General features: G+C 41.6%; 2 protein-coding genes and 3 non-coding genes across 13 annotated transcripts in view; 2 read left to right on the forward strand and 3 right to left on the reverse strand.

The window, feature by feature from the left end:
* Positions 1–8,408, reverse strand: part of LOC125709790 (phospholipid-transporting ATPase IH-like) — a 66,943-nt gene extending 58,535 nt beyond the window's left edge. For 4 of the 5 annotated variants that reach the window (XM_048978645.1, XM_048978644.1, XM_048978643.1 and 1 more), the window contains exon 1: positions 8,000–8,408. In XM_048978645.1, the coding sequence (XP_048834602.1) occupies positions 8,000–8,044 (45 nt within the window). In that variant the 5' untranslated portion in view covers positions 8,045–8,408. The remainder of the gene's footprint in view (positions 1–7,999) is intronic. The other variant, XM_048978647.1, reaches the window with a different exon arrangement.
* Positions 8,409–8,527: 119 nt separating this feature from the next.
* LOC125709791 (guanine nucleotide exchange factor DBS-like) overlaps positions 8,528–23,662 on the forward strand; it is a 50,561-nt gene continuing 35,426 nt past the window's right edge. Inside the window, exons 1-2 of one of the 5 annotated variants that reach the window (XM_048978650.1) lie at positions 8,528–8,953; positions 12,015–12,278. In XM_048978650.1, coding sequence (XP_048834607.1) covers positions 12,212–12,278 — 67 coding nt within the window. In that variant the 5' untranslated portion in view covers positions 8,528–8,953; positions 12,015–12,211. Of the gene's footprint in view, positions 8,954–12,014; positions 12,279–18,156; positions 18,446–19,494; positions 19,646–23,662 lie in introns of those variants that run through there. The other 4 variants (XM_048978652.1, XM_048978648.1, XM_048978651.1 and 1 more) reach the window with 4 other exon arrangements.
* On the forward strand, positions 9,046–9,118 carry trnak-cuu (transfer RNA lysine (anticodon CUU)). Its single transcript has one exon. It is a non-coding gene; the product is annotated as a tRNA-Lys (tRNA).
* On the reverse strand, positions 9,412–9,484 carry trnak-cuu (transfer RNA lysine (anticodon CUU)). The gene has a single exon. It is a non-coding gene; the product is annotated as a tRNA-Lys (tRNA).
* On the reverse strand, positions 10,124–10,196 carry trnak-cuu (transfer RNA lysine (anticodon CUU)). The gene has a single exon. It is a non-coding gene; the product is annotated as a tRNA-Lys (tRNA).

A 23,662-nucleotide genomic window follows, 5' to 3' on the forward strand; every position in this document is an offset into this window, starting at 1 on the left:
AGCACATGTTCCTCGTGGCCCAGACCCCAACCTGATATTCAGAACTCGGCCCTTCTTCCTACAGCCTAGCGCTGCTCTGTTTTCCCTGCCTGTTTCCCCTTTATCTTTGTTTCGATTCAACCCCTTTTTTGTAAAAACCTTTTACCACCAATACAGTCCCTGTTACATCCACCAATCCCCATGTCACACTGATCTGCTTGCCACCTCAAACAAAGCAAATCTTACTGACACTAGACTTTTTATACTGTTTTGAATTGACCAGACACAAAGGCTAAAAGTAATGTATACTATGTCTTTGCGTCCAGCTGGTTTATGCAAAATCCTCAGCCTGCATTTTGTTTGGCTGTACCTGAGCCGAACAGCTGCATCGTGAGCAAGAACACAGCCTTGGAAGACGAGCGTCCAAAGTGTATGGAGTTATGTAAGAGCTCTGCAGCAAACAGCACTCAGATGGAACATTATAGTCACCTACTGTTCTTCCCCCACGTGATTTTATCACCTCATCCATAAACTATAACTTCCTCCACCAGCCTTTCAGGTCCAGGTTTCCAGCTGAACATTTCTACAGGAACAGATTTTGAAATGCGAGCCATCTTTCAGGTTAAGATTGTTGTCAGATTCATGAACTGGATATTATAAATAACCATAGCAAATGAGTGAAACTGAGCACTAATTATAAGCGACCTTTGATTTGAGTCAAGTGTTGGGCCAAAAATTCAAGCAGCCATATCTTATGTGAAGTATCATGCAGATATTGGCTAAAGTGGGGCGTTTTCATTCGTCAGAGAAAGGCCAGTGCAATCCCTCATATTGGCTTCAATTGACATTTTCTGCTCTATTAGTACCGCTTTATTTATAACGTACCTCTTGCAGGAAAAAACTGAGTGGGCAGAACTATGAAGATTTTTAAAATGCTTCCCAGCAGTTCCAGGAAATGGTTCACATGAACACTATTCATACTTTAAGACTGAGAAGATTTACATTAGAAAGTAATTGAATTACAAGCAATTATAGATCCATCTGTCCATATATTTTCTATACTTGTTTGTCCAATACAGAGTAGCGGAGAATTTGCAGCCTATTCTGGGAGCTACATTGTTACTCTGACTTCTGCTTTGTTTTAAGTCAAAATCAAATGTCCCCTACAATGTAATAAAAACCTGTGAATGCAATCAAAAAAGTAAAAATGCCAAAAGTCTCATATTTTATTTGGTTACTTATGGGTAAGGTTAGGGCTGGGTTGGGGTTAAGGTCGTTTGTTGGAATTAGGGTTTTCCCCATAGAAATGTAGAGTCCTCACAAAGATACAATTACAAACCTGTGTGTGTGTGTGTATGTAGGGGCAGGGTGTGTGTGGGGGAGGTGGGCAGGATTACCCCCTTTGCCTGAATGATTTAAAGTGCCTCCCTTTTGAAAACCTGAGTGCCCCTGTTCAAGCGCTGATAATAACATGAATAGTACCGAGAGGGGAAGACCCCAGTCAAGCATCTGTCTCTCGAAAAGTCTCTGCTCGGCCCTGAAATTTAAATACAGTATACAGTGCAGCAGGAACCTGCTATCCATACCATAACTTTTTTTAAACTCCTACCTTTAACATGGGACTAAAACCTCTTTACACCCTCTTCAATCCTCTTCGTAAAGCCTCTGTTTGTTTTCTCGGCTGTTCACATAACAGGAAACCAGAAACCAGAAGATGTTCTATGAGTACTGAGTCAGAACCAGACCCAGACACAGACACAGATTCGTGGCATGCAGCTGAGATAGGAGGCCGTACTCTTAGGTCCTATATCCTGTGGATGCCTGATACTTGCATGAGAGTCGGTGTCACATTGCGGGAGCGAGACGGGGGTCGTGCTGTGGTGGGGGGGGGGGGGGGGGGTGGCAATGTCGCTCAGTGTGAACATTGAAATTCAGACAGAAACCTTTAAACCTCCTACTTGGCAGTTTGCATATGGAGTCTGACAGCCAGCAATCAGTCTCACACTCTGCCATTCAAAACACCTGAACAATAAAATGTCACAATGTCTAAATTAGGATACTGGATTTCATGGAACATCTATATTTTAAATGTATGAATAACCAATCGCTGGACATTACGATTTCTCATTCATTTTTAAATGTTTCATTATCCAGAGTTTCTAAATTAAATGCAAATGACTTGACACCCATACATCCATATATATATATATATAAAAAAATATATATATATTTTTTTTTTTTTTTTTCATTCTTTTTCACTCCTTCAACCAAAACGCAATGATTTATGTTCCACTGTTCTGTGGGACCTGGCAAAGAGAGACTGCTATATCTTTAATATCACGCCTCTCTAGAACATGAAAACCTTATAACATTTAGAGCAAAAAGCACAGACAACGAGAAAGGGCTTTAAGTTCACAGAGACCCACGTCTTTACTGAAGGACTTTAAAGGCCTTGGGGGGGGGGGGGGGGGGGGGGGGGGGACCTAATCCTTCCTGTTCAGCACTGACTAATACGAGTTCCCTCTAAAAGTCCCTGCTAAGGACATCATGTCAGTGTACAGGGGCGGTCAGTAGTGGCTGGTAAGAAGTTGCAGATGATAGAACAGAACTATTCCACACTATTCCACAACCTACTCACCCAGCCAATCAAATGCAGCTTTGCCCTGTTAGACATCTGTTACCGTCTGTGCTTTCCAGGCAAGGCTCAGTTACTCAGAATAAAATAAACATGAATATCTTCCCTGGGATCAATTTATAAGGCCAGCTTAATAATGAGAGACCTGCACCCGGCAGCCAGGGGTGTATTCGCCAATAAACGACCAAACATCGTGATGTATGAAACAAGTGATAGTAGTTTGCACCGAGCAGATGGCGCTGAGCAGCGTAATCCGCCTTCTCCTGTGGAGTCTGGGACACTAGTCAGCAGATTCCAGCTCCGATACTGAGAGTCGGGTTACCAACACCGGTGTCACAATCAGTCTAATGAGCAGGTAACTGTTACACCACTGAACCTGCCGTTCTAAAGCACAACCCCAATGGAGCGAATCCCCCAGTGACCCGCAGCCCTGGGAAGAAAAGGGCCTGGACTCAGGGCTGGTACCAGGATACGGTGGGAGTTCTTCTGCTGACCGGCAAAGTCTGCGCAGTGCAGCCCAACCAGCCTCCGGCTGTAAACACAGCCTCGGCCGGACTCTGCTCGTCATAACATCTGATATTACACCACAGTAGCTTCAGCACTCCGGGGGCCCCACTGGAATCTGGTGGCTAACGATTATAACAATTAATAATGAATGCTTGAGCCAATTAATAATGCAGATTTTGTGTGGCTATTATCGTCTCGGCGCCCCATTTCACTTCTGTCACATTCCCAACAGAAAAAGTCCATGTTGTTCATAATCTTCTTCTGACCCATAAAAATAAGCCAGACATTTTTAATAATTCTAACACACAGGTACTACCGTGTACTGTTGATTATTATTAATAAATAATCACTGATTACGTTTCTTATTGTGATCTTCCTTGTCACACTCTCCCTCACATATGGTCTGCATTGAAGCACTAATGAATAAAGGCATTTCTTCATGCCTGTCGCCATGGTGACCGCACTCTGAAACACAGCACTGCCATTGCAGGAGCCCATGATTGCTGACGTACAATGGAGGGGTATGACCCTGTCTGACGCTGATTCTTCTCCAATGGTTCGCACAGGCTGGGATATCTCTCACACACCCAAACAGTAGGGAGAGCCAATGGCATCAGTGGGACAGAAAAAGATCTACAGGAATAACAACAATGGAGATGTCCTTTGACATATGGGTTACTAGATATCACACTGCATATTCATTACCTGTGTTATAAAAAAATCAGAAAACAATCTGTTGGTTTACTAATATAATTAATTATGACAGCCTCAGTCCTGAACAGAATTGATTTTTTTTTGCATTGTATTCTGTGAAGCATATTGAGCTGCAAAGATAATGTCTTTGCATATAAATGCCATTTATTTACAGGTTTACTAGAGAATATCCTGTTATAAAGGTCTGACTCCCCACTCAAAACAAATCTGTCACTGATCTGATTCCAAATCAGTCTGACTGAAGAATATCCAGCTCATGTTTTCAGCTGATGAGAACAGCAATGATTCGATGGAATCAAAAGGAGCTGTCATTTGGACTAGTAATTACGTTTCATAATGTCACGATGAAGCCTAATTTGGCTAATGAATCAGGAAGCAGAGAGCAGGAGCTTTGATGGGAAGCACTGTTGATGCCAGTCTGATTAAATCTGGCCTCTTGGAAAGAGACCACTCATCTCTAAATATGTCTAAATGCGCATGCAGAGAAATGAAAGACGCTGAGAGAAACGCAGGTCAGCTGAGCCAAATCGAAGAGGCGAAGCCAAGATCAATAGCCTGTATCATTAAAGTCCGCTGTGTTTTATCACAGTATTATCTGCAGTGAATGTGTACATTTAGAGGTAATGTTCGTGGGTGTGTCTGGCTTCATCTGAAAAACCACATTAAAATCAGGCCCAGACCCAGGCATACGCAAAGCAGGCAGCTGCCTAGGGCCCAGTTGACACAAGAGGGCCCAGGGAAGGTCATGGAAAAATATGTATATCATATATTCATATATATGGTTTAAAAATAATTATCGTTACACAAACGTAAAAACAGTAGAAAACAAAATATATAACAATGATTTTGTACTGGCAGAAACATGGCCAGCCATAGCTATAGGCAAATAGGCAGTTGATTAGGGTCTATGAATTTCCTGTGTTGCGGAGGAAGTAAAATGATGCTAAGTTTGCTTGGTAGGGGGCCTCCCAAGTAAAGCTTGGGCCCCTGAGAAGGTAAATGTGGCCCTGTTTAAAGCTTTGTGTTTAAAGCTTCCTTCATCAGAAGAAAAAATGTATGTAGACCATCTCCCATCACCAGGGCTATTTCGGGGTACGGGGGGATAAAGTTTTCTAAATGAACGTACAGTAATGACTTTAAAGTGTGTTGTAGTCATTTCCAACAGACCCCCTTTCATACATCTAGTGACACTGCAGCCCGTCATAATGAATAACTATGAGCTGTAGGACACTGACATGTTCCTGCAAACGAATGCACACGCGTGTGTGTTGGTGTAATGTGTTCCAGTGCCTTTGTTTATGCCGTTTAAACACGCTGCATTGCAGTCTGTGTGATGGGGGGAGAGGCATAAACCTTTATAACAACCTTCTCTGTTTGCTAATCCCAGCAAGTTTACAAAAGATGCTTCCAAGAGGAAGGGGTCAGACAGCTCAGTACACACAGAAAATGGCACTTTTGCTTTAAGAACTAATATTTGTCGTCAAATGAACCTCTCCCAGTGTTATATTAACACTGGCAGGTCTATGGTGGGCTTCCCCTTCCCCTCTCCCTCGTTCCTCTCAGATCTCTCTGCCTCCTCATCACCATGTCAGCAAGCATCACCACATTCAAGTCAGAGTGAAGTCAGGCTTCCAGGAGCCCAGAGATTCCTGATCTGGCCACATAAGAGACTCCCACCCCCAGCTCAACATTACAGTCTCTCTATATATTGCCAAGGAGGGGGGCAATTTACATATTTAATTCTCTTAATCTCTTTTATCACAATTTCCCCATAGCTACCCAAATTTATACCATAAGCTTCCCTGCATTTGGCATTATGTCTGCAAAGTGTTAGAACAACAGAACCATTTGCAATATTAACACTGCATTACAGATGCACAATAACATTTCATCTGCTCATTCACCACTGATAAATGCCCATGAAATGTTGTAACTCACTATTAAATCTGGCCTGCATGTCAGTCTTTCGTTTTCCACAGAATAAAAAAATAATTTTTGCTAATCTAAGCTGGGAAAGTTTTACCACATTTTCTAAATAAAAAGAAGATATCTAGTTATTCTCTTCAGAGTCAGTATTACTTGCAGTTTTACCCTGATCCGCTATAACTTGAAATGATATATTCAAGTCTGTATAAAAGGACAGGCTGCTTTTGTAAGATCAGTATATCTGAATATATAACTAATGTAAACTATTTCTTTTACTTTTGATACTTAAATAGGCCTGCTTTTAAAACCAGGCATTTTTCGGGACTTTTACTTTTACTTGAGTAACTTTTTGGGATGGTATTTGTACTTTTATTTAACTATGAAAACTGAGTAAATTTTCCACCACAAAATGTTTACTATGCCATCAATGCAGAAATACATGTGCAGTGCTGATCTGGAGGACTCCAAGCGTGTGTACTGCAGCCTCACGTGGTATATTGCGCTGATCTTGCAGTGACCCTTCTACCTGGCGTTTCTCCTACTTCGTGTGCCGTGTCTGTGCCCTAAACAGTGCTAAAATCTGAAAACGCATCCCTTTGCTCGTCAAGAGGACCAAAACATTTTACGCATTTTTTTTTGTCAGATCGTGGAGGGGGGGTAGGCCATTGATTACATAGCTACCGAACAGACATGTGCATGATATATTTTGACAGTTTTATGCTAATGCAGCATATGGCCGTGGGACAGCAACACAGAAACAATTCACTTGCCTTCTTATACTTGCAGTAGTACATTTACTTGCTTAGCAATTGTACACAGCTAGCTAACCTTGCTTACTGCCGCGGAGATGTAAGTCATGAATGCCACGACGTGACGAGTCATTGATGATACGTAGAGTTATCGGTAAGAAACAGGAATGATAAGTGATGGGGGAAGGGATTAAGAGGTGCAATTTGATGGAGGATGGATGCAATTTGACCAGATAACCCTGACTGCAAGTGTTATTCAGTCAGGATAGGCACGTTATTGGTTGACTGAATAATTTATTTAGGCTACGTTTTTATAAAATAGGGTAGGGCCGTGCCTGATTAAATTGATTGACAGAACGCCACTGTATACAGTTAGGGTATTTGATTTTAGGTAAACACATTCCATGCGTATTTTTTTTTCTCTTCACCACGGAATTGCACACTTGTGATGTATTAAATAATAAATTAATTTAGGCGGATAAGTCAATTAAATCTGTCACTTCACAAATGCGATGCAGAATATTTAAGAGAAACTTTTTTTTGCAATACATTTGATCTGCCTATTGTACTTTCAATATAAATGTGTAAATTTGCTCTTAAGTAATATTAACTCGACTGTGCAAGATTCTTTCGAGATCAGTTATTTACTATCCTTATTTTCCCAAACAGCATGGTGCCCCGGGTTTCGTAGAACGTTTCCCCCTTTTGGATGAAGCTTTCCTATAAATAAGACACATTTTACAAATAAAGAAGCGCAAAATTTTCATGCCGCTGTTGCACATAGGTGACCCTAATACATAAAGCGGATACGATGATCCTTCAGTATTATATCAGCAAGCGGGGTGTTAATTCGCTAAGCATTCCTCGGCAAAAGTAATAATGGATTTATTTGTTTTTCCCTTACCGATTTATGATTAGTTATATCAACTGAAACACATTATATTTCTAATGATTGTATAACGCGCCATAAATTAAATTAACTCAACAATAAATAGTATTACGGCCATGGTAAGCTGCAATTTTTGTCAGTAGACATGTAACAAATGGAATGGCAACAGCGGACGAAGATCAGTGGAAAAGACATATTCAAATCCGTTTCCTAAATTCAAAAATAAAACATAATTTGATATTATGAATGCATTAACTGTTTATGACAGCTAAACATTTATCGGCCCTTAAAATTATCTGACAATATTTTCCTGTGAGGTATTATAGTCAACATAAGTTTTCAGCTGACTCGTGGATTTTCAAATTAATGAACATATTGAAAACCCACCAATCGTTTTCTCTTCACATGCAAGCAGCCGTACTACACATTTATTGCATTTAAAATACCCTATATAAGCGTGTGGTATCTTTTATGGTCATCAAATGTGGCGGAAAAACAAATTATATATGTCAAAAATACTATCTAAAAAATACATATCTAACCAACAAGTTGCTTCATGCGCGTTGTGCAAAGAAATGGCATCGTAACTACAGTACTTACGTATCTGCTGATTAAATTCCGAAGCATGCTGAAATCCATTTGCATTATTCTTCTACAGTATTCGTTCTCCTTCTAAGCGATTCCTGCTGAAGTGCTAGAAACACTACCTGATTTGTATTTCTGCTTTTAGATTCATGACTGACAGACAGGTTACTCTTTCAGTCCAATGCGTCTTACTTGTCTATTCTGATTTCATATGTAAGTGTCACCTATGAATCCCCAATAAGTGACAGCACAGTGCGACTGCACGCTCATAGTTTTTGGGTGTCGTCATATATGGCTCCCTTACAGAAATCCCTTTCTTTCTTTTAATTAAGTGATTGTTGTTCGCTATTTCAAGGCAAGATTCCTCCTTGCTTTTTACACGCCCTCCGTTTCCCTCACCTTCGCCGTTCGTTTAATCCAGTAGTCGGCAAGTGTGAGCTTTTCTTTACACGCTCTTAACGTCATGGGGGCCGTCTGCGCATGCCTACTGCAGGGATACGCCCACATTTTGGCAATATTAGAAGTGTTACCGTGCTTTTGCGTTCGTTTGGGTTGCAGTGAAACTGATCATGTTTACTGATTATCCAAATAATGCAGGAAATACACTTCGCCTAATCACTACATTTTTTCACAAAACGCTTTGCTGGTAATTTGTGTTAGGATAGTCATCATAGGAAAACCAAATGGCTTGAATGTTCACTAAGAATATATCAAAAACTTGTCTTTATGTCCAGTTTCAGTCAAGTACAACAGGCGAAAACAGTTTATAGACTGTACAGTTAAAAATCTTCCATAAGTAATTTTATAAACGCGAGTGATGGATGATTAGAAACCTTTTAATAGATTCCTGTCGGTATATCGACTTGTATGCATCTGGATTATATTGTGTAAGATCTATTCCAAATGCACGGCATGGCGTTTACGAAAAAGTGTTCGCTGGTAGGCCTGTGTGGTAGATATAATGATAAGGTAAGTAAAACGTGATATTTTCAAGTTTTAATGTATTTCAGCGTATTGAATATATTGTGGATCATTGAAGCTTTGCGACGTTTGTATCGCCAGCCCGGCTAGCTCAGTCGGTAGAGCATGAGACTCTTAATCTCAGGGTCGTGGGTTCGAGCCCCACGTTGGGCGGTATATGTTTTTTTGTATTTGTGTTGTATTAAACTCTCGAAGGTGTACATCAGCGGTATAAGCGCGATGTGCACCCCGTAATATCTGTTTTTTACTATTCCAACCACATTCTTTGCCGCTTTTCATCTAATTCCTGTAACAACCAGCAGCTATAATTGTAATGTTTAGCTAAGCTTTGTTGTTTTACTACAAGCCGTTATGGCTGTTTCTGAAGTACACTGCGTCGGACGAATTTCGGCGTTTAGCGTAACTGCCGATCTATTGATTTTGCTGTTACTGCAAAAATAGTAGCGCGCCCAACGTGGGGCTCGAACCCACGACCCTGAGATTAAGAGTCTCATGCTCTACCGACTGAGCTAGCCGGGCTGATGCGCTACGTCCAAACTGTTTTTTTTTCTCTCGTAATTAAAGCATTCTTTATTTATAACGCATTGATTTGCTAGGGTTATGCATCTTGTCTGTGTGATTATTTGTAGTAAATAAATTGTCGTATCCATTAGTGTGTTTTACAAAACATCTAATATGTGAAATTTGCATCATGTTAACTATTGAAACATTTACATTATTTAAATCTCATATGATAGACATATTTATGTATTAATACTATTTTGTGGTATTTACAATACAGAAAATTCTACAGTCATGTTGCTGGATAAACGTCATAGATTGATAGATTATATTATTATGAACATAAAGTTATTTTACCAATACCAATATATTATAGGCGATTAATATGCGACCCAAATACGTTGTATTTTCTATTATTTTGGTTCCGTTAGTGCAGGTTCTGCTTAATTTTTCATGCCTTCAAAATGTATGTATATAACCGTTGCTAATATACATACATACGTATTGCGACATGCCCGAAAACAAATAATTGTATCTTGTGTATTTGGGAAATAAAAAGTGCAGATTGAAAATTGCGTAAATTGTATTTTACGACTAAACGCTTCCAATCAAGTTGTATTACTTTGTTATGAGTTTAACTTCGTTAAAAGCTCAAGTCGCCCAACGTGGGGCTCGAACCCACGACCCTGAGATTAAGAGTCTCATGCTCTACCGACTGAGCTAGCCGGGCGATTACGTCAAAGACGTTTTTTGTTTGTCAGTTTACTACGTACTGCAACCGTGATTTCCGGTGAAATGTATATAATTTGATGATTGAACTATTGTTTTAAGTAGTTTCATGTTCGTTCAACAATCACCTATTGGTTCAAATCAGGTACCGAGGTTCTGTGGTATACAATTTCACCCATATGCCACCACCTAAACCAAAACAAATTCCTTGTACTTTTTTACCTGGTAATAAAAAGGGATTCTGCTTCTGGAGAAAATCTAAACTCCTGCAAACCGATTTCTCGATTTCTCTGTTCCCTTTGGTACACTGAATACCAGGACCTGCATTTTAAAGGAAACCCATTCAATTAACATTATCTCAGGCCCACTGATAGACACTTAAGGTACTGAAATATCGCCTCCAACAGAAATGCGATTATTTGTAAAAATGGTGTTTTGCCGCATTACCTTTTGTGTAAATACTAAATCGTATAACGTGCACGCGTTAAGCATAGACTGGTGTAGTGTTTCGTTTTGTATGTTTGTTAGAGAGAAAGATCCAAGGGACACTTTACCTGCACCTTTCACTTTCCAAGGAGGAACGCGTACATTAAGCGAAAATGGATGCCTTACAGTATAGTATATGGATGGAATTCTGGTTTCTTAGTACCATATGTTAATTTGTTTAAGAAATCACTATATAACTGCATATCTGAAATGGAACAGTTTACTTTCGCGGAAATGCAGCCCCCCCAAAAGACTATTTTTATTTTTCTCAGAATGGAGATTTTTGTTTTATAACCAGCAGGTGGCAGTATAGTCGAACCAAAGACTGATGTGATAAGTCGCAGAACAGACGGTTAAATGATCGTCATATTTTTTGGTAGGGCGACCTCCCAAGTAAAGTTTCGACTAGGCCCCCCGATAAAGTAGAGCCAGCACTATTACGTCGTATATAAATGGTTACGTTTCAGTTTGATTTTGAAATGCACTTCAAATGTGCATCTGATGATAATCCTCACATAAAATGTAAGTAGGCCTAGAAATTAAAAATGTTTTTATGCATATTGGAAACAGGTTGGCTCCGTCGGTAATAATAGTACATCAACAAGATTCAAGATGTTTTATTATTTATTATGTAAGACATGCATTGCAATGCTTACTAGTTCACTCACCCTAGGTACAAAAACTGACAGTATACAAAGAAATAGGTAATAGACATTAGTGCAATTCATTATATTAGGCTACTATTCATAAAATGTCAATGTGCAAAGAGTACTGAAGCTGCAGATTTAACTAGTGAATCTGGCAGTAAGTATTCTGTCGCTGCATCTGCTTGGCCTTGGGAGACAGATAGATTATTCCATCCATTCAATCTTATAACCACTCACTTTGAATGTCAAAAGGCAATGACTGATTATATAAGAACGTAAGAAATTTACAAATGAGAGGAGGCCATTCGGCCCATCAAGATCGTTTGAGGAGAACTTAACTAATAGCTCAGAGTTGTTAAAATCTTATCTAGCTATGATTTAAAGGAACCCAGGGTTTTAGCTTGCACTACACTAGCAGGAAGACTATTCCATACTCTAACTACATGCTGTGTAAAGAAGTGCTTCCTCAAATCCAATGTTCTCCTGCTAATTTCCACTTATGGCCACGAATTCTAGTATTCTATGATGAAATTTTATATTATTTTAAAGAATGGTGTTAGCAAGGCCTTATAGCTGACAGGGAACTTAAGATGATGCTTCTTCAGTCGTCTGTTTGTGTGCATGACTGAATACTCTCTCTCTCTCTCTCTCTCTCTCTCTCTCTCTCTCTCTCTCTCATCTGCTAGTGGAGCTCCAGCATTTGGGCATGTGTGTGTGCTGTGAGTGCCCCTGCAAGCACTCGCTCCGATGAGCTTGCGCCAGCGTGGAGGTGTGGTCTGGTCTCCGTGCTGCGTATGCAGCAGCAGCAGCAAGCTCAGACACTCAGCCCCAGAGCAGACGGGCTCTCATCCAGCCAGCCGGCCCCTCAGGTGTGAAGCTGTGGATGAAGATGCGGGTGGGAGACCTGGATGCAGAGCTACAGCGACTGACGACAGTCGCCCAGAGAATTGGTAGGAAAAACAGCTCATCTCTTCTGTGTGGTGCTTTTTGCTGCCTTCAAACAGCAGCGTTTGGGAAGGTGGAGAAGGTCAGCGATGCCAAAATAAACTGGGCATGCTTCCTTATGCTCAATGTCCTATCAATGAGCTTGAATGGTTTTATAATGGGGCAGAGAGGTTTGTGTTGCTTAAGGTTACGGCAACATCAGTGAAACTGAATGTATCTCAAGAATTGTTGAGATGAGACGGAACTTGTGTTGAACATGCCTGTTGTTTTTTTTAATTGCCTTGGAAAAACAATAAACAAAAACTGACCGATCCTGACAATGACAGCAGACTAATTGCCCTCCACCTACTACTCAGAAATTGCCTGACTTAATCCTGCATGTCAATGAGCAAAACATCTTTGTCTGATTTATGCAACTGGACAGCAATTTTAAATCATGTTTAATTGTACAGTTCTACGCAGTGTTGCTCTTATTCATTATAAAGCCGCACATACAAATACTCACATATATTTTTGCATGTATATATTTTTAAACAGATGCTTTTACATTGAAACAGGTGAATAAATGTATGAATGTGTTTTTTGGAACGGTAACCAGCAAACTTTGTGTCATTAACTACTGTCATTAGACGCTGCGCTCCCTGAGCGTGTTAGAGGCTTCACCCAAACACTGGGTCTGTCTGCTATGGCCTGATTTCCCGCCTGTGTCTGTGACCTACCAGCAATGCAAATAAACATGATATGTTGCATGTAATGCCCTGTAGATGTAACCGGTACGAGTAGTGACCATATAGCCGAAAAGGGGACCTTTATTTTGATACCCCGAGGGGACTTTTATGCTGATATGGGGGTGCGGTATTCCAGCAGATTTATCCATCCATCCATCCATTTTCCAAAATGCTTATCCTACTGGGTCACGGGGGGTCCGGAGCCTATCCCGGAAGCAATGGGCACGAGGCAGGGAACAACCCAGGATGGGGGGCCAGCCCATCGCAGGGCACATTCACACACCATTCAGTCACACATGCACACCTATGGGCAATTTAGCAACTCCAATTAGCATGTTTTTGGACTGTGGGGGGAAACCGGAGTACCCGGAGGAAACCCCACGACGACATGGGGAGAACATGCAAACTCCACACACATGTGACCCAGGCGGAGACTCGAACCCGGGTCCCAGAGGTGTGAGGCAAGAGTGCTAACCACTGCACCACCATGCCGCCCCCTTTCCAGCAGATTTATACCCGCATAATCTCGCGATTCGAATGGAAGTACTGTTTGGTCTCGGAGGTTTCTTGGGAAGAGGGAGTGCGGCAAGTAGTATTCCTCTGGATAAGGCGGACCACTCTTCGTGAAGTTTTGGGGCATTGATGGTGAGGGATGAACGCATTTGCCCAAAGGCATAAGGGGGTGAAATCATGTATCCAGAATAAGATTGTTTGCAAAGACAAGGAAACCACAACCTTTGGGGAAAGTTGTACCCACTGTTTCTCCTCCCCTCTTTTAGGGCGCAACGTATATACTGCCTTTGTAAAATTATCTGCGAACGTTACACATGTATAAATCTGCTGATACCGTGGACTTTCTCGGGTGACTCTGTCCGTACCCTCTAGCAGGTTGTCCCTAGGCTTATCAGGTGGGGCCTGGAACCAGTGCTCTGACGACCCCAGTGTGCGTATTGGAGTGGATTTGCTGTGCGCTGTCGGTATGTTTTTTTGGTTTTTATTTTGTTTTGTAGTGAGGACTATTTTGTTGTTTTGAGTATATGGTATTTTGATTTGTTTAAACCTGGGGTGCTAAACGAGCAATAGGGTCCCAGCCTGCTGTGAGGATATCTCTGGCCGCCCAGTGGCGCGGGCCGGGGTTTTAAACTACCTACTGGGGGATATACTTCACCAGTGGAAACATCAACCAGCTCACCGGGAGTTATGTGTCTCTGGTATTTGTCACGTAGATTTTGTAAAAAAAAATGTAAAAAAATCTGTCATCTTCACTGGAATGTTAATTTAAGCTCTTTAAGCTCACTTTTCAGCCTTAAATGGATGGTGGATTTGTGACAAAAAATTATCGTGATTGAGATTATGTGGATGCATTCTCATTGAGGCATGTTCACAACTGAAAGCTAAGTACAGTAAAGTACAAGCATTTAAGGTCAGATTCACCAGTTATGGCCATTTACTGTTTTCTGCTTTATTGAGATTCATGGAGTGATTTTTGTTTGCTGAAAAAAAAATGGAAGCAGAAAACAAGGAAACATCACACTTTTTGCACTTGGCCATTTGACAGACGCTGGGGAAGCAATGTACAGCTCAGAAGAGAAATGCTTCAAAGGACATAAGCAGGCTGTTTCATATACGAGGCAGTGTGGCTGCTTGTTTGCCCTGTGGTTGCTTGTCCTAGTCACTGTCATACCCCGCAGGTGCATCCTTCACTGCTTTCTGTAACCTCTGCCAGTGATATACACAGGCTTCTCAAAAATGTCCCATAAATCTTCCCAGTCAGGCAGGGACTCCCCCTCAGTAAATTTTGCCCATCAAAAAAATTTCCTGGTTGACGGGGGGGGATCAGCCTCTTTGAAATTTGTATAATTGTCATTTAGCTTCAGGGATGGGCTCCGGACCCCCCGCGACCCAGTAGGATAAGCGGTATGGAAAATGGATGGACGGATGGATAATTGTCATTTATTGATAAGGAGCATTTAAGACAACCAAAGGGGGCAGTTGCTCAGGCTGAATTCATTAACTAGAGTTATGTTAACAGATGTAACACCACATTTGATTGAGAGCTGAATTCAGAAATCTTTCTTTCGTCCTGCTTTTGATTTCCATTTTCCCACCTTCCTGGTTCCATCATCGTTATATTTTTTGTTACTGAAGGTGGAAGATGCCATCTCCAGACTGCTGTGTGGTTACTCCTTACCCTGGTAAACCCCTATGTCCAAGGCTCTCAGTTCTCGTTGTATATTGAAATTCCCACGTGAGTCATGGGATCAGATCGAACCACACTGGAGTTATAGCATATAAGCTTATTTTTTATGGTAAACACTAGCTTTACTAACGAAACTGGCGCTTCTCCAGTGCATTGCTTATCATTGTCAAAGCAGTGATATTTCCTGTGAATTCTCTTTCTTTTTAAACATTTTCTCTTCTAAACCAAACGAGATGGACAGGTTTCATTCAGCAGACACATGAGAAAGAGGTTTCCTGCCTTCCAGCATTCTTGTGTGGCGAGCCACTCCTCCTAGATTATACTCCGAAAAATGCTTCACCCCTGAAGACTTTGTCTATACTGGGAGGATCTTAAGGCGTCCTACATCACCTCTGGTGCTTCAGGTCACCTTCTGTGACGTCCTCTGTCTCCCAGCCTTCACAGCCCATTCCATGCACACTGAAACTGCTTGAGACCCACTGACTAAAAGCTCTCAGCTCAAAAAACTGCAGATTTTTTTTATTCTTGTTAAGCATTGGAAGGTTGACTGAACAGCTATAAATGAAGATATAGGTCAAATAAAACAAGTTTCCTCTATAACATGGAAAGAGTATGTAACAGTGCATGTCTGACATCCTGCTAACTGGTTGTGGTGATGGCGTAGTCAAATTACAGGCTGTGCTTTAACTTTAAATGCACTAATTAACTGTTTCATCCCATGAAACAGAGCAGTATTTAATGTCCCTTGCTGAAACAATGCCTTGAATTTTGTTCCCTGTTAAAACTACTAGAGGTTACTTTGATGAATCAAAGGTATTTCATTTTCTTGCTAATTAAGGTGCTCAAATGGTGAACATACTGTAAATGTATTTGTTAGAAAACAAAATTGAGTGTATTTTTAGTAAATGTTAAGTGATTAACGTGAATGTACTGTAGAAAATCTGTGTGAGAAAACTTTTGACCGGTAGTATGCACATCCGTGTGTATATAGTGCATATAAAATAAAGTGTGTGGGGGCTATAATGATCCTGTTATGGCTGCTACTTCAATCCCATTAAACTTTATCCTCAATCAAACTGTAATCGTAGCTTCTGTGGCATGCCATCTAAGATAGCAGCTTACCACCGCTAAAAATAAAGCTGCGAAACACTCACCGCGACCTAATGATCACAAGCGTGTCCCCAAACAGGAGAGTAGTCAACGGGATCATTAATAAAGAAGATCCAAACTGCCTGGCCTGACAGTCTTGCACGATACACAGAAATTCTCCATACTGCTTGTTCGGCCTACCATAGCCAACTTGATTAATAATCAGTACATTTTTAACCGCGTATCCTGCCCAGGGTCCATACTTAACCCGCAAACTGTACAAAAAAGGGACTAGAAATAATCCAACAAACTATAGGCCAATCAGTTGAACTTGCATAACTGGAAAAGTAATGGAAGCTATAATCCAAGTGAAAATGGTAGATTACCTGGATTCAAATAACATTCTGAGGGATAGCCAACATGGATTTAGGAGAGGTAGGCCCTGTTTAACTTATCTACTTGAGTTTTTGAGGACGCTACAACAGAAATTGATCACAAAAAGGCCTACGATGTGATCTACTTAGATTTCCAGAAAGCCTTTGATGCTGTCCCTCACAAACGCCTCTTGCTTAAACTCAAAGCTGCAGGGATTTTAGGAACTGCAGCAGCTTGGATCAAAAACTGGTTAACAGACAGCGAGTAGTTATTAGAGGCACAATGTCACAGTGGGCCTGCGTTCATAGTGGGGTACCGCAGGGTTCAATTTTAGGACCACTATTGTTCCTAATTTACATTAATGATATTGACAACAATACATACAGTAAACTGGTCAAATTTGCGACACCAAGGTGGGTGGTATAGCAGATACAATACTAGCAACACAGAGGATATACGGGATCTGGATTTAATTAGCAACTGGGCTGATACCTGGCAGATGAAATTTAACGTAGATAAATGTAAGGTAATCCATGCAGGGAGCAGAAATATAAAGTACAGATATTTTATGGGCTCCACTGAAATAAAGGTAGCTGATTATGAGAAAGACCTCGGTGTGTATGTTGATGTTTCTGTATCCCACTCTCACCAGTGTGGGGAAACAATTAAAAAGGCCAATAGGATGTTGGGTTACATCTCTAGGTGTGTGGAGTTTAAGTCAAGGGTGATGATGCTATTCAATTCCTTGGTAAGACCCCACCTTGAATATTGTGTGCAGGTTTGGTCACCATACCTTAAAAAGGACATTGCTGCCTTGGAAAGGGTGCAATATAGGGCTACGAGAATGATTCCTGGTCTTAGAGGAATGTCTTATGAGGAGAGCTTAGCTGAGCTGAATCTCAGCCTCGAGCAAAGGAGACTAAAGGGGGACATGATCCCGGTATATAAGATTCTAACAGGTCTGGATGCTGTTCAGCCAAATGGCTATTTTAATATTAATTTAAATACTACAACTCATGGCCATAGGTGGAAATTAGTGGGACAACATTTTAAACTGAATTTGAGAAAACACTTCATTACACAGCATGTAGTTGGAGTATGGAATAGTCTTCCTGCTAGTGTAGTGCAAGCTAAAACCCTGAGTTTCTTTAAATCAGAACTAGATAAGATTTTAACAACTCTGAGCTATTAGTTAAGTTCTCCCCAAACGAGCTTGATGGGCCAAATAGCCTCCTCTTGTTTGTAAATTTCTTATGTTCTTATGAGAGTTTTGATTAATGTGTGTATTGCACAGCCAATGCCACACTGGTGTGTAGCCTGCAGCATGGTTCTGAGTCTCCTCCTCTTTGCATCATTCCATGGCAGATTAACTCAGGATTCTGGTATAATTAGCCTAGCAGAAGGGGATTTGCACGTAGACGGCAGCCTCGCTTTCTCTCATGCATCTGGGAGAATGTCTCTGTAAACAAAGCGACCCGATGAGACTATCATCTGCTGAAATTCCGAAAGGTTTCCCTTTGCGACAATGTGACCTTTCCCAGTCTGGCTTCCCACTCTTCTACCTGGACCAGCTCTGAGCAGCCCAGTTCCATCATTGTGGATGTGTGTCTGGAGAGCACATAGTCCCTCATGTCTCTGCAGGATTTCTTGCGTGAGGGTCAGGAGGCTCCCTATAGGATCCTGTCAAGACTCAGCCAGCTCTTCCATAGCCTCTCGCTCAGCCTGCTGGACTTTCCAGCCAGCAGCAGTAGTGGGAAAGACACCTGCAGGGTGTGCGATGGTGAGCATGACTCATTCCTTTTGTTGTTGTTTTTTGCTCCCTGTGTTTGTGATTATTGTCGGCACCAGCCTCGAGATAGCATGAAGGATGCCTGTCGAAACGGTCATGCTTTTAGCTCCAGCCAAATAATACTGAAAGGAGTGCATTGCTTTGATTGCTTTGATTGCTTTGATCGTATAACCTTGGCAAGGAATGTGTGCATTTAACTTACAATGTAAGCAACTGGAAGGACCATTTTCCAAGAAAATTCATATAAGGATAGTTCAGAGACAGTCCACGTTTTTGCTCCCTCCCAGTTCCCAGTGGAGAGCAAAAATGTGGACCATCTGGCAGGGGGCTCAGAGGGAGCAAAAACATGGACCGGCCGTGAGTCCCCAAGGATCGGAAGGGGAAACACTGAGATAGTTGAATCTTTACAGTCATTTCATAAACTGTTTCCTTATCTTTGTTTGTCTTTTTAGTTTCTTTTGAGTGGCTTTATTAGCACTATTACCACCCTGCTAAACTCTCGTCTGTGAGTCTTTGTTATTAGACTCCTTTGATGCCCTCTTGAAACAACAGAAGCACTTTTGAGACTCATCTTGTGTCTCTAGCTGGCACATGTGCTCCAAGGAATACAGTGAAATTCCTGTGGCACAGTTGCAGGGTAGAGGACAGATGCAAAGGGGATGATAGGACTAACAGCAGTGCAACACAGGAAAAACAATAGTGCTAAAAGAGACAAGACAGTGCAAGACAGAAGTCAGTACAATATAGGAAGTGAAACAATAAATATGAAGGATGTGTAAATAGCCACAGTTGTGCCCTGAGCAAAGGATCCAGGGAAGTTTGTTTTGGAAGAAAGTATTTGCTGAAGCATAAAAACTATGACTAAGACATTTATGTGGGTGGAGAAAGAATGAATGTGTTCTGTAATGCCTTTGGGTTTTAGGAGGCAGACACCTGTGGCAGCACCAGGAAGTACTGCGGCTAAAGGACTGAAGAGAGAGGGAGGGTGAGAGAGAGGGAGAGGGAGGGAGGAACTGTCGGAGACTCTGAGGCCATGTAAGACACGCAGCAGCAGTACTTATGGAGAGTATGGCGTGCAGATGGACAGACTGAAGGATCACCTGCAGTCCTCAGGGAATGCAGAGGACCGTGTCAGGATATCTGTGGAGGAAATGAAAGCTTACAGTCAGCTGTCACAGACACAGCGGCACAGTGAGTGGGCATCTTTAATCCCTAGGGTCCTTCTCTTAGAAGTCTCCTAGAATTCCTAGTAGATAACAGCATTGTCTTTACGTAGGTGCATTTATAAATTGTGTCGTCTGCAACACAGAGGATGGAGTAATTTGCAGTTCAGGTTAACTGGGTTTACGGCTAACTTCAGGTTAACTTCAGTATTGGATAGAGTGGCTAAATATGTTAGCTTTTTCCCCTATTGGTTCTATGTTAGATGGCAAATACAGTTTGGCAGTGCTGTTTCTTAATTGTAGAGGTTAGAAAGAATATGTGTGTGTATGGAAATCGGTAGAAATAAGAGCGGTTCCGAGGCTCCCTTCTAAGGCATAGTGATGAAAGTCAGGTAACCTGGAGAGTATAAAACAGATGGTATAACAGAAGCTATGGACAGACCATCTGGAGTCTGAAAGTAGGGGCTTCACAATGTGAACCATTGATCTCTCCTCAGAAGAGTCCAGATGTGACTGAGGGTTGACTTACATCAGCCTTTCTGTCAGGGTGTCCTCTGGGGCTGCGTTACAGATTCAGGGCTTTGGAGGTTTTGAAAGAATCAATACATGGTCATTTATATCTAAATTGTCTTGGCCATCATCCCTCCCAGGTGCCTCTCTTTGCTCCGCTCTATGCAGCACCAACTTCATATCGGATGTATACAGAACTGACTCTCCTTCATAGCTAGCTCCCTTACGACCTCTTCTAGAGGATTAATGTTTTCTTTTCTTTTGCCGTCAACTTTCTTGTCAGCAGTTTCTGCTCGAAACGCAACAGGAATCTGGCTGAACAGGAAAAATACAAGTCTTTTAGGAAAAAAGCAAGCTTTTCTTTCCTATGGTTGAAATGTAGTATAACGCAGGCAGTTTAGGGTCTTTAGGGACGTGGAGCAGAGCCCTAGAACAGGGCAGCAGCCTAGGGTGGGGATGTAGCAGGTACTTACCCTTCGGCATCTGTACCATCATGGTACATGTCCACGCATGCAGCAGCTTTCAGAGTGGCTGTATGGCAGATTTGGTGAGTGAGGAAAGCAATGACGAAATGAGCTCGGCCACTGGGCCTTGCACTGAGGGGCCAGGTGTCTAGCCAAGGGCAACAGGGGCTCTTCTCTCAGTAAATACAGGAGGCTACCGCATTACTGACAGGAAGCATTAAGAATCTATTTATGTAAATAGTAGTATAAGCAAATTCTGTTTTGTAAGTCAATGATAGTTTTCCTTTTTTATTTCTTGGCTCAGCTGCATTAGCATGTTATCTTCTGTGGAGCCATTGCACTTTCATGGTTGAGTTCGCTCACATAAACAGAACCTCTGGATGACTGCAGATATAGTGCAGCAGTCTTCTTCTTCCTGGATTCTCTTGCATTACATTTGCAGGTGGACAGTTATTTCCCACCATGCTTTTAAGGCTGTGAAATTGCTTTATTTTCATTTACTGTTTATTCTTCGTGGGAATGAGTGACTTCAAAGCAGAACATTCAGGAAATAGACAATGACTGCCGTCTCCTGGGATTCATCTCTGTTAAATATGTTATTCCTAACGTGACATCACAGAGACTTGTTCAGCAGGCCTTAAAGATTGTGCCTGGTTACTAACATTCAACCTTCTTCTGCTTGGTGACTAAACTTTAATCGGTTACCAACTTCCTAGAATAGCCATTGTTTGTCTTTGGCAAACTCTCGATATTCTTACCTGTTTTGGTAATTTTTTAGATAGAAAAAATGTTAAAGAGAGGTTTTGGTTTTATGTCACTCGTTTTAAGCTTAATATATTTCTCGTTGTCACTCTCGGACTCAGTCTTGTTAGCTATAATTGTAACATATGTTCATTTGTTTTGAGTTTAATATATTTCTGGTTGTCACTGTTAGACTCAGTCTTTCTTGTTAGCTATAATTGTTAAATATTTTCATTTGTGTGCATTTCTTTGTGACTGATCCAGTGATCGAATAACAAATTGTCTGATACTGTTTGTTATTCAGAAGGTCATACATGTACGATGAAGCAGGTTGATGATACAGAGTTTAAGGTTAGGAGGGAGAACATGAACTGTGTTCAAAGCATCAGTGCCAAAAGAAAGAAACTCCACTAACGATAGTTTGCATTGCAGTTTAAATAATAATAGATACTGTATTAGGGGAACAATACGAGGAAATTTAAATTCTGGGCATTATCAGCCATTAAAGCTACATATACACAGACCCTCTACTTACGAACTTTCAACTTAGGAACTTTCAGACATACGAACGAAGAGGACTGTAAGTCCAAATTGTGTTCCTTTGGCTCCCGTTTCCTGTCCGCAACATAATTTTTTTTTCTGCGTGCCAATTCCGCCTAGTACGACTTCCGGCCGCTACTCCCGCCGTGCAGCAGCGTAGCGTGCGTACTCCCAGCATTTAAATAAATAAATTTGTCTGCAGCTCATTCTTTTAAAAAATCGTGAGAAAATCGTGAACTCAGAATCGTCAATCTATCGAATCGTGAGTTGAGTGTCAATCGTTACATTCCTACATATTCCTGCATGTACTACTATGGGAAACTATATATTTCCCCATATCGATGACACTGACACAACGGGGCCTGGAAGGACGACAAATGGAGACATCTGTCACTTTCAGTTCTTTCATGAAACGTCCAACTTATTTCCCAGACATTGTACCGGCTGATGACTGTTGTCTGTCTTGAGAGAACAATGAGATTTACTGCTTAGGATGATTGCGGAAAGGTGATACGATCTCATTCATCGTGTACGGGTGGGGGCTCCGGTTCCCGCTGACAGAATCGGAACGGGACCAGCTCTATCCCACATGGTTTGCGAAGGGCTCACTCAGTCGCTCTTGGACAAACGCAACTACACTGTTGAGGGGTTAAGCCTATTGCAGAAACTATAGGGGCAAGACAGGGAATAACCCAGGATGGGCCGCCAACCCATCACAGGGCACACACATTCACACCTATTCACTCACACACATTCACACCCATTCACTCACACACATTCACACCCATTCACTCACACACATTCACACCCATTCACTCACACACATTCACACCCATTCACTCACACACATTCACATCCATTCACTCACACACATTCACACCAATTTCTAGTTTCTAGCCAGCATTTCTAGTTATCTTAATTTCACTGCCTCATTATTTTGAAACGCTATAAAGTATAATCTAAGCCCAATCTTAGCGATCTGTAAATGGTTCAGCAGAAGTGGAAAATGAAGCTCAGTGTTTAGCTTGAATCACAGCACAGTTCTGTAAGTTGTAATATGTGTCATGCTGCAATCAAGCCTGAGGTAGTTGTGTGACTGTATAATATGCCTATTTGAGTCGGCCTGCATGGACTGAGAGTTCAAGCCCAGGTAGAGAGAGTTATGTTTTCCCACAGGGATTCCTCATTTGGTAAATGTTTTATTTTTGCTTTGTGTAGTTTCTGAAAACATTCATGCATGCTCTTCTGGGGAGTTGCTCTTCCATTTTTACACTGACACATGTAGGTCCATGTAAATTGACCCTTCACGCAGTTGTGTTTAAACTGCTGAATTAAATTAATTAAGCAATTATGAAGCCCTTTATGCGTTTAGTCCTGTCTGCTTATGGTGGTCCATGAGTAAAAAATGTAATAGCTAGTGTTCCCTGAGGAGAAGCAGAAGTTTCTCCATGACTTGAGAAAATACCACAGGCTCGTCAACCCCAAAGACTGCACCAGGTGCACCAGGCCGGCCCTTTTCCTGATTCCAAGCTTCACTCTCACTGGAGAGTGAGATTGGATATCTTTGTATCATATAATCTTAGCTTGTTTAGGAGGGTGGCCAGCTAGTCGATCTTGAACCCCCCAGAGGTTTTTTTTTTAAATTGAATAGAGTTAGTGGGTGGTGTGGTGGTTAGCACTGTTGCTTCACGCCTCCGGGACCTGGGTTCCAGTTTTGACCTGGGTTTGTGCTGTGCAGTTTGCATGTTCTCCCTGTGTTGTCATGGGGTTTCCTCTGTGTATTCCAGTTT

The sequence above is a fragment of the Brienomyrus brachyistius genome, chromosome 16 (assembly GCF_023856365.1).
Source record: "Brienomyrus brachyistius isolate T26 chromosome 16, BBRACH_0.4, whole genome shotgun sequence".
Taxonomy (NCBI): domain Eukaryota; kingdom Metazoa; phylum Chordata; class Actinopteri; order Osteoglossiformes; family Mormyridae; genus Brienomyrus; species Brienomyrus brachyistius.